The 12,545-nt window shown below is 34.3% G+C and overlaps 1 protein-coding gene across 1 annotated transcript; it reads left to right on the plus strand.

Annotated features, from left to right (window-relative positions):
- Nucleotides 1-1,319: 1,319 nt before the first annotated feature.
- Nucleotides 1,320-9,515, plus strand: LOC123529132 (uncharacterized). The gene is made up of 4 exons (XM_045309349.2): nucleotides 1,320-1,489; nucleotides 5,304-5,384; nucleotides 7,983-8,092; nucleotides 8,748-9,515. Exons 1-4 carry the CDS (start codon nucleotides 1,417-1,419, stop codon nucleotides 9,081-9,083), a joined length of 600 nt encoding a protein of 199 aa, XP_045165284.1. The 5' UTR covers nucleotides 1,320-1,416; the 3' UTR covers nucleotides 9,084-9,515.
- The last annotated feature ends 3,030 nt before the right edge of the window (nucleotides 9,516-12,545 follow it).

Raw genomic sequence — 12,545 nt, forward strand, 5'->3', positions numbered from 1 at the left:
ATTATAAAGTATCTGAAATTCATTTCCGTACAAAAAAATCAAACTTTAAAAATTTTGTAAAAAGTGCCTATTTTCAGAGTTTTTATTACCTCCCTTTTTCAGTCAGCTCTCACATACAAGATATGCATTAAATTTATGAAAGCTTTCCTTTTCCTGACACTACATGCATGTAAAAGTCTGAAATATGACTACTTATTCCCATATTGTGATGTTGAAAATTTGATAACATACCTTAAGGTGGCAATAAACAGTTTTTTTGCAGTCCCAAAACAAGTCGTGGCGCCCCAAATAACCCAACCGGTCTGTAACTGTAACGAAGCACACCTGAAAAAGGAAACATACATTTTTTGATTCACAATGACTGACTTCATTGAAAACATAGTCAAACAAATTTCCATCTGTCATCTTGGGTATAACTAAGGCTGGACCTCTGTTGAAAATGGCCGCGAAATCTGGTGACAAAAACACACAAAAATGTCAAACTTCAAAAATCCATAGGAAATTCCCTGAAAATGATAGAATCATTTAGTTTACTGCTCCAGAATTCCAAGACACACCAGAATCTGAAAATGTATTCAAAAGTATGTGCCTTCCGTACCGTTTTTGAGCTATTTACAATCTACTGAGGCCCCTGTCAAATGAGCGTCTGTTTTCCTGACTAGCTGAAAAAAGACATAGTTTCGCATTCACCGCCATTTCTCAGCAGGTACTCGCTATACAGCATTGACTGGCTGAACAATTAATTTTCAATGTCCTCTGATTCTAATGATTTACAGATAACTTTCATTCATTATTATTTACATGACCAATAATCTACCCAATTTTCTAACTTACCTTATATTTCTGATTTTGACCCTGGCCAATTCGACTGCAGGGCTGGAAACTGTTTACTGCCTCCTATGGAAGAAGCCTTATCCAGTTTATTACATTCATTTCTTGTGAAGAGGACAGTTTAATACAACCATAATCATCACAGAAAGAAACAACAAGAAAGTATCGTATCATTTAATAATTAGCTCGCTGCTGTAAGATTTATCGTGCTTCTGTAGCGGGTTATCAGCTATGTTCATTACTTGCAAATATCTGTAGCCAAAATCAGCCCTTTAATACAAAACAGTTTTTCACTGTGAAGGAAAAATTAACGTCAGCAAATGTATTGATACGAAGTTAATTAAACAGAATTATTATCATTAATTGTAATTTCAGATACGCGCCAGACCAGAATATTAATTGCGATTTTATTTGAATGCACGTAAATCATGTTTATAAATAAAACTTGTTATAATTGTAAGATAAGATAGCCGGTTGACCTCTCTCAGTCAGTATCTTACACCGTTTAGTACGTAGAGTGTACAATAGTCCAACAATTTCATGTAAACAAGTCAGTGCACATTGTACACGACAAGTGAAAACAAAATGTCGACAGATGAAAAGAAACCGGTTGTAATATCAATGGATGGGAGTGAACATGCGGATTATGCGTTTAATTGTAAGTGCATTTTGTATATATTGTTATACTGTCCATGTACATGTAGATTTCTCCATACAAGTAACACTACAGAATGATATAACGGACACATGTACACTCTTGAAATGCATAAGACAAAACCTAGAGTAAATAATTATGATTGTATACGAACATATAGAAAATATAAACTTGTGTTGTAAAACTTGTACGCTCAGATTTTTGGTCTATATATTATTAATGGATTATTCAGCTGGATAACATATTAAAGACATGACCTATTATCTGTCTTATTCTCGTGACCCGTGTTTAATCTTCTACAAATAAAGTTTGGTTCAAAAGATTATGAATAGAAAGTATACTATTTAGAAGACATCGAAGTGAACTGAATTAGATGCGGCATACGAAAACATTCATATTTACATGTCCCAATCCCCGTGCGTTTAATTGTATCCACCGTCGAGTATACTTTTTGACGAATATAATGTAATTATATACATATTGAGACATAAACTTAGACGGATCTCAGTGATTTGACACAGTTTCCAGAACTATTTTAATATTCTTGGGAAGTGATTTCTTGAATTAGTGCAGTAAACTATTTCATGTCAAAATATAAAATTTTATATGAACGCAACATGCTTAAGGCGGATACAAGGGACATTACTCGGGAAACCGTTCGAGACGCCAGAGAATTATACACTGTATAAGTGGAATGCGAGCTGTATGTAACTCGTACAGATAATATCTATTTTGTAATGTTACGTTCTTAATTTTTTCGAATATGATGTACGTATATGTTTTGTTGTTACTGTTGCTAGTTTAAATGTAAACGTATGCTGTTTTCAGTCATTTGTGTATATAATAAACAGAAACCCGAAGTTTTTTCATGACTCGAATCTTTATTTTCATATCATGATATGAAAAAGATATATTTCACTCGCCATTGGGCCACTTGCGAAATATTTCATTATTATACTATTCGATGAAACTAAAAACCATATTCATGAAAAAAAAAGACTTGGATATCCTCTATATAGTATCGTATTAAAGAAATTGTACGAAAGGATACTTTATGTGATATATTCAGTTTCAGTTTATAACGTTAGAAGTATCTTAACTTTACAAAGATATAAATAATTCACCAATGCTGTTAGTTGCTGGGTTTTGTTTGTTTTGGCCGGTCAACAGCGGACAGCTAAATAAACATTGATAAATTACCGAGCGTGTTCGAATCTTTTATCACTTGGGAAACATAAGGTATCATGATATTAATATATCTCTATAACTGTTTGCTACTCGTCTAGCGACTTGTGAACCGAAGATCAAAGGTGAAGTCATTTCATAAAGATACTCGGGACGAACGCTGGCCTTTCAAAATGCTTTGCGAAAATCCAACAGTTTATCATTTTTAAGTTTTCTTTACTGTTCTACTGGATTTCAAATGCGTAACCCGTACTTATATTTTTGTCGTTGGAAATCAAACTCACAACTGTTTAATTTATTTTTCCAAGTCCACATATTATTGACTATTGAAATAGACACTAAAATAGAAAGTGAAAGTAGAATCCGTATCTGGTATGATACACAACGCAGCAAAGGCACACGTCCTCTGAACTCTGAAAGTATTCCGAAATAGCATTGATTGCAAACTACTACAGACGGTGTACTTTATTTGTCTATAAAGCATGTCCTCAATCATTAAAAAGAATTAGTACTTGGCACATACGGCATTTGATGACTGTTGATATGGCTATGAAAATAAAATGCAGGGAAGCAAGGCAACTTATCCAACAACTGAAACACTTGTAACTTACAGTTAATTTACAGTAGATATGCTTCAAGTTTGAACATGAACAATGTCTAAATAGACCGTCCAACTTATGTTCTCTGTCATTATCAGGAAATCTTTCCTGTAGCTGTTTTCCAGTTAAGGTTGCTAAACAATCGTAGAAGTTGTGTCACTTACGTTGATTAATTATGTAATAATCTATGTAATAACCTATATGAACGGGTAGCAGTCATTCAGTAATCATAAGAATTCAACGATTTTAATTGAAATTACAAGTAGAAATGATATTGTACTTTAGGCCAAAAAGCGTTGATAACTACTACTTACACATCAGGTCGTTCACATAAATGTATATTGTTACACTATGCTGATTCAGCTTTATCTTTATAATGTATATACCTATTACTATTTGACCTATTTAAATTCAAATCTATGCAAATACAGTAAGCGAAACACGAGATAATAGTCGGGAATAAAGTATTTGAGCCGTTCCATGAGAAAATCAACATAGTGCGTTTGCGACCAGCATGGATCCAGACCAGCCTGCGCATCCGCGCAGTCTGGTCAGGCTCCATGCTGTTCGCTTTTAAAGCCTATTGGAATTGGAGAAACTGTTAGCGAACAGCATGGATTCTGACCAGACTGCGCGGATGCGCAGGCTGGTCTGGATCCATGCTGGTCGCAAAGCCACTATGTTGGTTTTCACATGGCACGGCTCATTTGTAGAAATTAGAGAATGCTGAACTGAACTGAATCGAATACTGCGTAAGGATGTTGTAAGGCATGATGAAACTCTCGGTGCCATTCCAGGACAAAATTTAGTCAAGCTCATATTCACAATGTACATGTATTCATTAAAGAACGACATTCTATTAATTCATTGTGTAATTTAAATGCGTGTTTCTCACCCTACCATGTTTTCAACCAAACAGAAAGGCTAAGCCACAAAAATAATATTCGTTGGCTCTAAAATACACGTTGTTGTAATAAGCTATTGAACAATTATTAGATGAAAATTAATTGTCAAGTTTTGTCAATGATAGGAGTTTTATTACTGAATACTGAAACGTGCCATTTAAATGATCTATCAGGGAATTGAATGATTTATTGTTGGCATATGGATATTTCATCAAATATGTTTGAGCCAAAACAATTGCCAGATAAAATAAATATAGTAAATGGTGCAGGACAATATGTTTCCTAGAATATCCTTTTACCATTCATAGCATCTCAACTGACCAAACGATTATACATCTAATGTCCGTTCAGAAAGTCTTCATTCCATGGATGCGTTAAGTCTAAATCCTAAGTGTATCTACAGTTAGAACTGGTATGTTTATGAAACGCACCCCATTGTTTTAGCGCTAAATGTTGTGCTGCAATGTCGTCTGTTCTGAATGCGTGGAGAATGCATCAAAAATACTTTCTTCTTCGTATTACGGGTTTATGAAGACCTCATTAAATGTAAACCGATTTCATATGTCAAGTTGTTTTTATTACACTGATAAATTAAATGAACACAAAGTAGTAAATAATAACTTTGTCTCAAGATATGCCAAAATAATATACTTTAATAATATAATGATGTAGTTGTACGTTTTATGTGTTATTTTTTCTGTCTTCTTTAAAACATTCAATACGCTTATGTAGGTTTTTGTTTTATGTTTTCAAACTGAAACGCGGCCGTGGGTGAAATTATCTGATAGATTAACTTATTTTACTGGAATTGCTGTATGACGTGTCATTCATATTTCTGTTATATTATAATTACGTGTATAAATGAGCCGCACCATGAGAAAACCAACATAGTACATTTGTGCCCAGCATGGATCCAGACTAGCCTGCGCATCCGCGTAGTCTGGTCAGGATCCATGCTGTTCGCTAACGATTTTTCTAATTGCAATAGGTTTTGAAAGCGATCAGCATGAATCCTGATCAGACTGCGCGGATACGCAAACTGGTCTGGATCCATGCTGGTCGCAAACGCACTGTGTTGGTTTTCTCATGGTGCGGCTCAAAAATAGTACCGTGTGCTTGCTTTTTCAGGGTATATGGAGCACTTACACAAACGAAATCATTACGTGATATTGCTACACGTGCCAGAACGACATGCTTTCATGGTTGGACGTAAGTACTTTTCCATGACGACATATTAGAAATATGTCGCAACACATTTTAACTGATAGCTTCGTTCAACATCACCAAATTGAAAGACATGGAATTATTTTGCTAATATAATGATCTATCTCAAACTGTATTTCACCAATTTAAAGACATCGAAAAATACTTTATACACTGATATTATGGAATAGTTTAGACTGAACTTTTGACTTCTTTCACGATTTAGCATGCAGGGCTAAACTAAAAAACAAAACCACCAAAATATGAAATGATGTAAAATATTTCATGGTATTGTCGTAGTTGTAGGGGGCAAGTTTTGAAAGTTTTAACAGCTAATTAAAGTTGATTTGCAAGAACATTTCATTTTCTGTGGCTGGCAATATTGGTTGCAATATGTTGCAAGATTTATCTACAGGATGTATGTTGCTACACTTTATAACTTGTGCCTTTTTATCATGAAAATATCATTATACATATACTATACATCATATCAAAATGAAGCAAGTGGTCCTTTTGATGACCAGCAATCACTGAAATTGTTAACATTATGAAGACCTCACATAGTATAACTTTTCAACTTGATAGTACAAACAATTTACACACGTAAACATTTTGGTATTTTTGTATCGAAAGTGTCGTCCTGAATAGATAGTGATTGTGCAATATTTTTAACCAGCGACATTGAGCGTATACATTTAATAACTGCGTTTCATCTTTACAAAAAAACAAACTTTTACTTGCGTCATTTGAAAATAATACAGGAATATAGTTTATATACAATTCAAGTAAGCATACGTGCAGAATTTTGATAACGTATTGCAATTATGTACGAGCATACGAACACTGAATTTCAGTTGAATTTACCTCTCATAAAATCTAATTTTGACGCGGAAACCCGTTTATATTGGCGCATTGGAAATAATTAGCAAACGGTAGTATGTACGTAAAAGGATCAGTGGCTTTCATAAATAACTCCTATGTAAATCTTAGTGACATTTAACAGTCTTTACAATACATGGTACGCGTTTCTTCAAACATAAATCATAATCATTTACGTGGAATGATTCTTATATAATGTTTTAAGAATTCTCTGAAATACAGTTGGTAGCAGTAGAAATACTTTATCAATAAAGTTTGGAGAGAATATTTTACATCCAGACTTCGGCGTTTAATGTGCTAAGAGTTATAACATATAAGAGTAATTTAGATTTTAGCTGATTTCAGTTTGCAGGAATTCATTTATGTAGATATCTAATAGCTTGTAAGTGGTTTTCATTTATTTTTTCAACTCTATATTTATGGGACGCTGGAACTGCCTTAGTTTGTATGCAAGATTAATATCACGCATGCATCCTTGATCGGATTATGCCATCCAGCTGGCTTACCCATGTGTCCGCTCGTGATGAAATAGTGCACGGAGGGGCACCTTGGGTCTTCCTCCACCATAAAAAAACTGGAAAGTCGCCATGTGACCTATAATTGTGTCGGTTCGACGTAAAACCCAACATAATTAATAAATAAATTGATTGGATTATATTTATCTAATCAGAATCTGATCTGACCTGATCTATCAAAGGAAAAACCATGATACAAAATAAACAATTTACCTTAATAACGAAAAGAGTACAAACTATAAGATATGTGTGGCAAAATAGCCATTGTCGTTTTGTAACAGTGTAAAAATCGATTGAGGGTTATTACCGAAAAGTATTTCCAGAACAATTTTCGTTTACAAATACCAGAAAAATATACCTTAAGACTTTTAAAATCTCTTTTAGAATTTTTACTACATGTTTATTGTGGAAGATCTAGTTTTTTCAATGTTAGTCAAATGTTCAATTGAGCTTTCCATGGTCTAAACCTTTGTTCTAAAAGTTTAAAAACTTCTTGGTATACAAACCAAGTACTACTCGTATCTAATAATGGCATAATTATTGAATATACGTAAACCAATGTTTTAAAAAAAAATGCAGTTTCAAGGCATTATTGCCTACGAGTATTAGAAGAAACAGCTTGATACACGCCAGCAATGATAACTTGTTTGTATTTGTTCCAAGCTAAAAACTATAAAGTAGTTTTAACACTCAGTGCACTGCAAAATACTTAATTGACAAAATGGGAGTTAACATATCTCATTTTTACCTCTCACACTTTTACATCCTTTGAAAAGATGATTGAGTGAAATCAGGAAAGGATACATAAATGGCAAAACATTTTTTTCAAACTCGCAGCCATTTATAATATCTCTTAGAATCGTGTTACTTCTATACGTGTCTGTAGGGTTGAGTAATTTTGGAATGTTCATGACGCATTCAGCCACATAAAGCAATGCTTTTATCTATTTGATTTGACATCTTGTTTTCATTGAATTTGTTTTAGGAGAACGCTGATTTAAGCTATTAACGAAATCGTTAATTCATCAATTTATATCACCCGATCCTCATGGAAACAAACTAGAAATTTAATTTCATTGCTTACCGTGTGAACTAACAAGGAAGCGCGGGAAAGCGAAATTTATTCAGTCGATTGATATTTCTACATTGTAAGACATTAGTAGACTACAAAACAGTTATTAGAATCGCAGAGTTTTCTGTCTGATTTTAGCACTTGGAGGAACTGCGGATGTGGAATCTATAAAGCTCATGATGCAGGAAGAAGAAGCGAAGGAAAAAGCTTTTCTGGAGAAACTCGCTCTAAAGCTCAAAAATGGAGGTGTAAGTATACATTTGGCTACTGTTTTTAGACTTTCAAACCCATGATGAAAGGTATATATCCGTAAATTTATTCTCCCACGCATCGGTCGAATATTACAATACATTTCCAATGCAATGATTTTATTACAAGTCTACTTAATTAAAAACATAGATAATTATGCAATTGAATTGTCCCAGAAAGTTTTGCTAATAACAGAAAAGGTTGTAAGCTTCTTAAGTCATTGCCCTACAGACGTGATTTCTTCCTGTGATTCTTACAGATTTTTAATCCGGCATACTGACTTAAAAGTCTCGTCAAACTCGGATCACAATAGAAGTTATGTTGTCCATGTATACTGGTATCAGAACATGCAGGAGAAATAAGAATCTGTTGGTGATTTCAGATTTTCTGTGAGGTATTGAGAAATCTCTCTTTATCCACAAAGCAGAGACAAAAGTTTGATTGATAGCTATAATTAAGCACGACTTTATTCTTCTAAGTCATCACGCAGTGGACTATCACCAATTTGAATGCATTTTAGCCCTGACTCAAGTGTCAGGCAAACTACATATCAGAATAGGGTTGTTTTCTTCTCATTTATTGAGAAAACAATATTAAAGTGCAAAAGTGCACACACGCAACAGCCGGGTATTCTGATTCTGTTTTCATTTTCAGATTGGTGGCAAGGTAAAAAGTGTAGCGGGAAAACCCGGCGAAGTAATATGTACAGTGGCGGAAGACGAGCACGCGCTTTTTATCATCTGTGGGTCACGTGGAATAGGCAACTTCCGTCGGACGTTGCTAGGAAGCATCAGTGACTACGTTCTACATCATTCCCACATTCCCGTTTTTATTTGTAAACATAAGGACTTGCACAAGGAACATGTATCATCCCCATCTTTGAAAACAAAAATCATGAATTCGCCTTTGTTCAGACGCAAGAATAAGGATTCGCCTAAGAATTCCCCCAAAGTTGGGAGAAAGAAGACTGACTCCGAGTCAAAAGAATAATTAAATTCGGTTGTAACATTTTATACAGTTACCTATGTTTGTCAATTCCCGTGCAATATCTACCGGAATTTTGCCCATGGTGTTTTTTCAAGGCTCTTTTTTTACGTTTTGAATGAAATAAATACTATTTTGACCTTCGATGCTGATCCCTGTGATATAGAGTACTGTAGTTATTAAAATCCATAAGCCTGTCACATGATATGTCTGTTTGTGTTTTAAATTTTATGATATACATTTACTTCTTCATTGACTACCACAGGAAATCTTCTTCATAGCCTCTTTTCTTATCGTGCTTTTTAAGTGGCGTTATTGTAAACACAGTAAACTAGAAAATACATTTATCCGGGACTGTAATAATCATATGAGAGATGCACACATGTTAAGTGATCAATATAAACTCTTTTGATTGCAATAAACACTTACTGTAGAATGTTACGTTGTACGTGTTATATCATATTTAATAAAAGATATCTAATGGACATCTTTCACTAAAATATTTCATCTTGAGATATTTACTTCTAATATATAAAATCCACATCAATTGTATTCAGCTTTACTGAATATATTAATCATGTTTGCATATAGAATAACATTCATAATTTTAAAAATGTTATGCAGTAACAGTTGAATGTTAAAAAGCAGTCAGTTTTAGTTGTATATAGTACACATTTATACTTTGTTTATCTACATAGTACTGTCTATACATATACACTGTCTTGTTTAAAAATTTGTGTTTACATGAACTATATAAGATAATTGATAACACTAACACGTCACTCCAAAAGTAACGCTTTTAAATATTGTTCACTACCAATTTCAATGGCTGAAATATAGTTAAGGAATACGCTTGACATGGATATTTTTGACGTTACAGGGTTGACTGATCATTCATTCTAGACAACACGGACTTAATTGGTCATTCTAGTAGTCTAATATCAAAATGGTACAGTTGTTTTATATGAGCCCCTCCAGTCAGCAGCAGCTTAATTAGCAAACATACATTTCACTAGCATTTAAATGATTGTCCTGCATTTGTTTCGTTTCTACTCTTTGTGTACATATTTATCTGTAGTGTACTCATTGGTGTTTCGTTTTGAGAGGGCTGTGTTCTAGGCGTTTGTTTTTGAACGCAGCTTTTTCTACATGTTCTTTAATTGTTTGTTCATGTCCACAATTGACCAATTTTGTACTTCCTTTACTTTTATAAATTTCTGACATAAGTGGTTCTGTTCTCGACGACAAGGAATGGACATGTACATCATGCAAATAATTTCATTACATCACTCTGATACTGATAACGCCACAAGAGATGTGTGGTGGTAATTCCCATTCAGTGTGAAACAACTTCAATAAATTTCGTATAATTTATCAATTATATTGAATCTTATATTCTTTGCATAATACTAGTGTTCAGGACCTGCAAAATCCATCCTAATGACCATTGAATCTTGTTGAAGGTATGCAAGACAAAGTGCAAGCTGTGCCATTTTATGTCAGACGCGTGCAACACCTATACTGTAATATATATGACATGATCAATAAATCCAGTTTATGCTTCTGTAAGCATGTTCTTGATTAAATGAGAAAAATGGAATGCAAATAATTGATTTTAGTTAATGTGGAATGAGCCGCAGTCTTTGTTCCGTGTCGGTAATAAACATTTAGGATATCGTAACAATTGAGAAAATCAGTATAAACACCTTTATTATTAGTATTAACGAACCAAGTAAATATCAGTTTCACTGTCAGAATGCCGTGTTCACCCATATTAACTACATACAAAATGATCGTGTTTATATTCATATGCTCGCTGATACGTTTTCGTCAATTATAAATTTACATTAAATGCACTATATAAGCTTTGGGTAATGCTATAGATGCGTTCCACGTGGTGGGGAGGGATAAATTTTGTAACTTTGGGACATTTGGACTTAACAAACAACCATTAATCGATTTGACTTGTGCATAAACACAGAACATTTTAAGCGTAACAGAACATGTATGTTCACAAATGAAATAAGCAGACAAATCAAATTACATGATAAACATGTGTGAAAACCATAGCACATAAATGACAAGATTTATCTCCTCTGACAACCAGTACATGACCAAATCTGCTGACATGCAAATGTGCTTACTAACCACGTTTTATACTCAACACTGCTGGACAGCAGGACAGTATATAGTCTAGACACTGTTGGATTTCAGCTAGTTTGGGTCTTCACTGGTTGTCCAAGGCAGATAAATCTTCTTCCAGCATACAGTTAATAACCCGGAGTCACTATTTTGCAGAAATACTCCTACTAAACACTACTCAGAACACAAATTTCATTGCAGATCCTTCAGGAATAATTTTTAGCAGTTCAGATAGTTTTTCATAATGTGTTTTAATATTAGGATGAGAAATTATGTAATTTCATGGCAGCACAATGCCACCATCTTCATTTTTTGGCTGACCAAGGGGGCAAACTTGGAACCGGATCCTCAGTAACTTCTGCTACAATATGTCTATTCACCATAAGTTAGCGGAAATGCTCTGCTAAGGTTCTAGGAACATGTCCTATTGAAAGACGTGTCTTCAAGTCTCAAAAGGCGCTTTTCATCACTAAATTATACATATCTGCAAGAAATGAGTCTAGTGGTGGCAACCATATCAGACTAGCACATTCATCATGAATATTGGTATATTCTGATTCAACAGGTAATGGGTAGGTGGTGTTATAAATGGTGGCTTAAAACACATGATATCCTTTTATCACACAGGTTTTAGTGTCAGTTTATTACTGAGTGGTGTGTCTCTAACATCAGCCGAGGAAGTACCATCTGTTTGCTCCTAAAATGAAAAAAGACAATTGCAGATGTTTTCGGTAATGATGGCTTTTAAAAGATAATTTGGGAAAAAGTCCCAAAACTGTCCCAATTACCATTTAAAAAGTCACTACATTTGGCATGAGATGTGTTGCATTGGGAACAATCCTGTATAATTCAATACCCTTACCCTTTGCACTCATAAACACTGTATGGTCTACATGAATACTTACACTATCCAGTAGTAAGACAACAGGGCGACCAGCAAATTGATCAAAGTGATTTATGGATTATGAACTTGGCAAATGTTGCTGCATCCATACAACCTTTCTTTGAATAAGCAATATCACTTCCTTCTGTAGCACAATTTAAAGGACCTTGGCTTAGGTTCTACTTGCACTTCCACAGTACATGAAAGTGAGTCATTGTTTATCAGCAGTTATATGTGGTACAGCAACATCCTGTCTTGATGGACAAATTACTTTGGCCTTGTTACTTCCAATTTGGAACCGATTTCATCTGTATTCCAGATAAAAGCAAGAAGTCTCCGAAGCCAGAGTAAATACCACCTATTTGTGACATACGTTGTTACTTTTGAACGTTTTAGCTCCAGCAGAGTTTCTGTTCTTGTGTCTATAATGTGAGAATTGCTGT

This window comes from Mercenaria mercenaria, chromosome 13, assembly GCF_021730395.1.
Source record: "Mercenaria mercenaria strain notata chromosome 13, MADL_Memer_1, whole genome shotgun sequence".
Classification (NCBI taxonomy): Eukaryota; Metazoa; Mollusca; class Bivalvia; order Venerida; family Veneridae; genus Mercenaria; species Mercenaria mercenaria.

What these genes read in the sequence shown, in the direction of transcription:
- LOC123529132 (XM_045309349.2), top strand. Translation starts at nt 1,417, where the DNA reads ATGTCGACAGATGAAAAGAAACCGGTTGTAATATCAATGGATGGGAGT. An exon ending in ACATGCTTTCATGGTTGGAC is followed by an intron (nt 5,385 to 7,982) that starts GTAAGTACTTTT and finishes GTCTGATTTTAG; the next exon opens with CACTTGGAGGAACTGCGGAT. An exon ending in TAAAGCTCAAAAATGGAGGT is followed by an intron (nt 8,093 to 8,747) that starts GTAAGTATACAT and finishes TTTCATTTTCAG; the next exon opens with ATTGGTGGCAAGGTAAAAAG.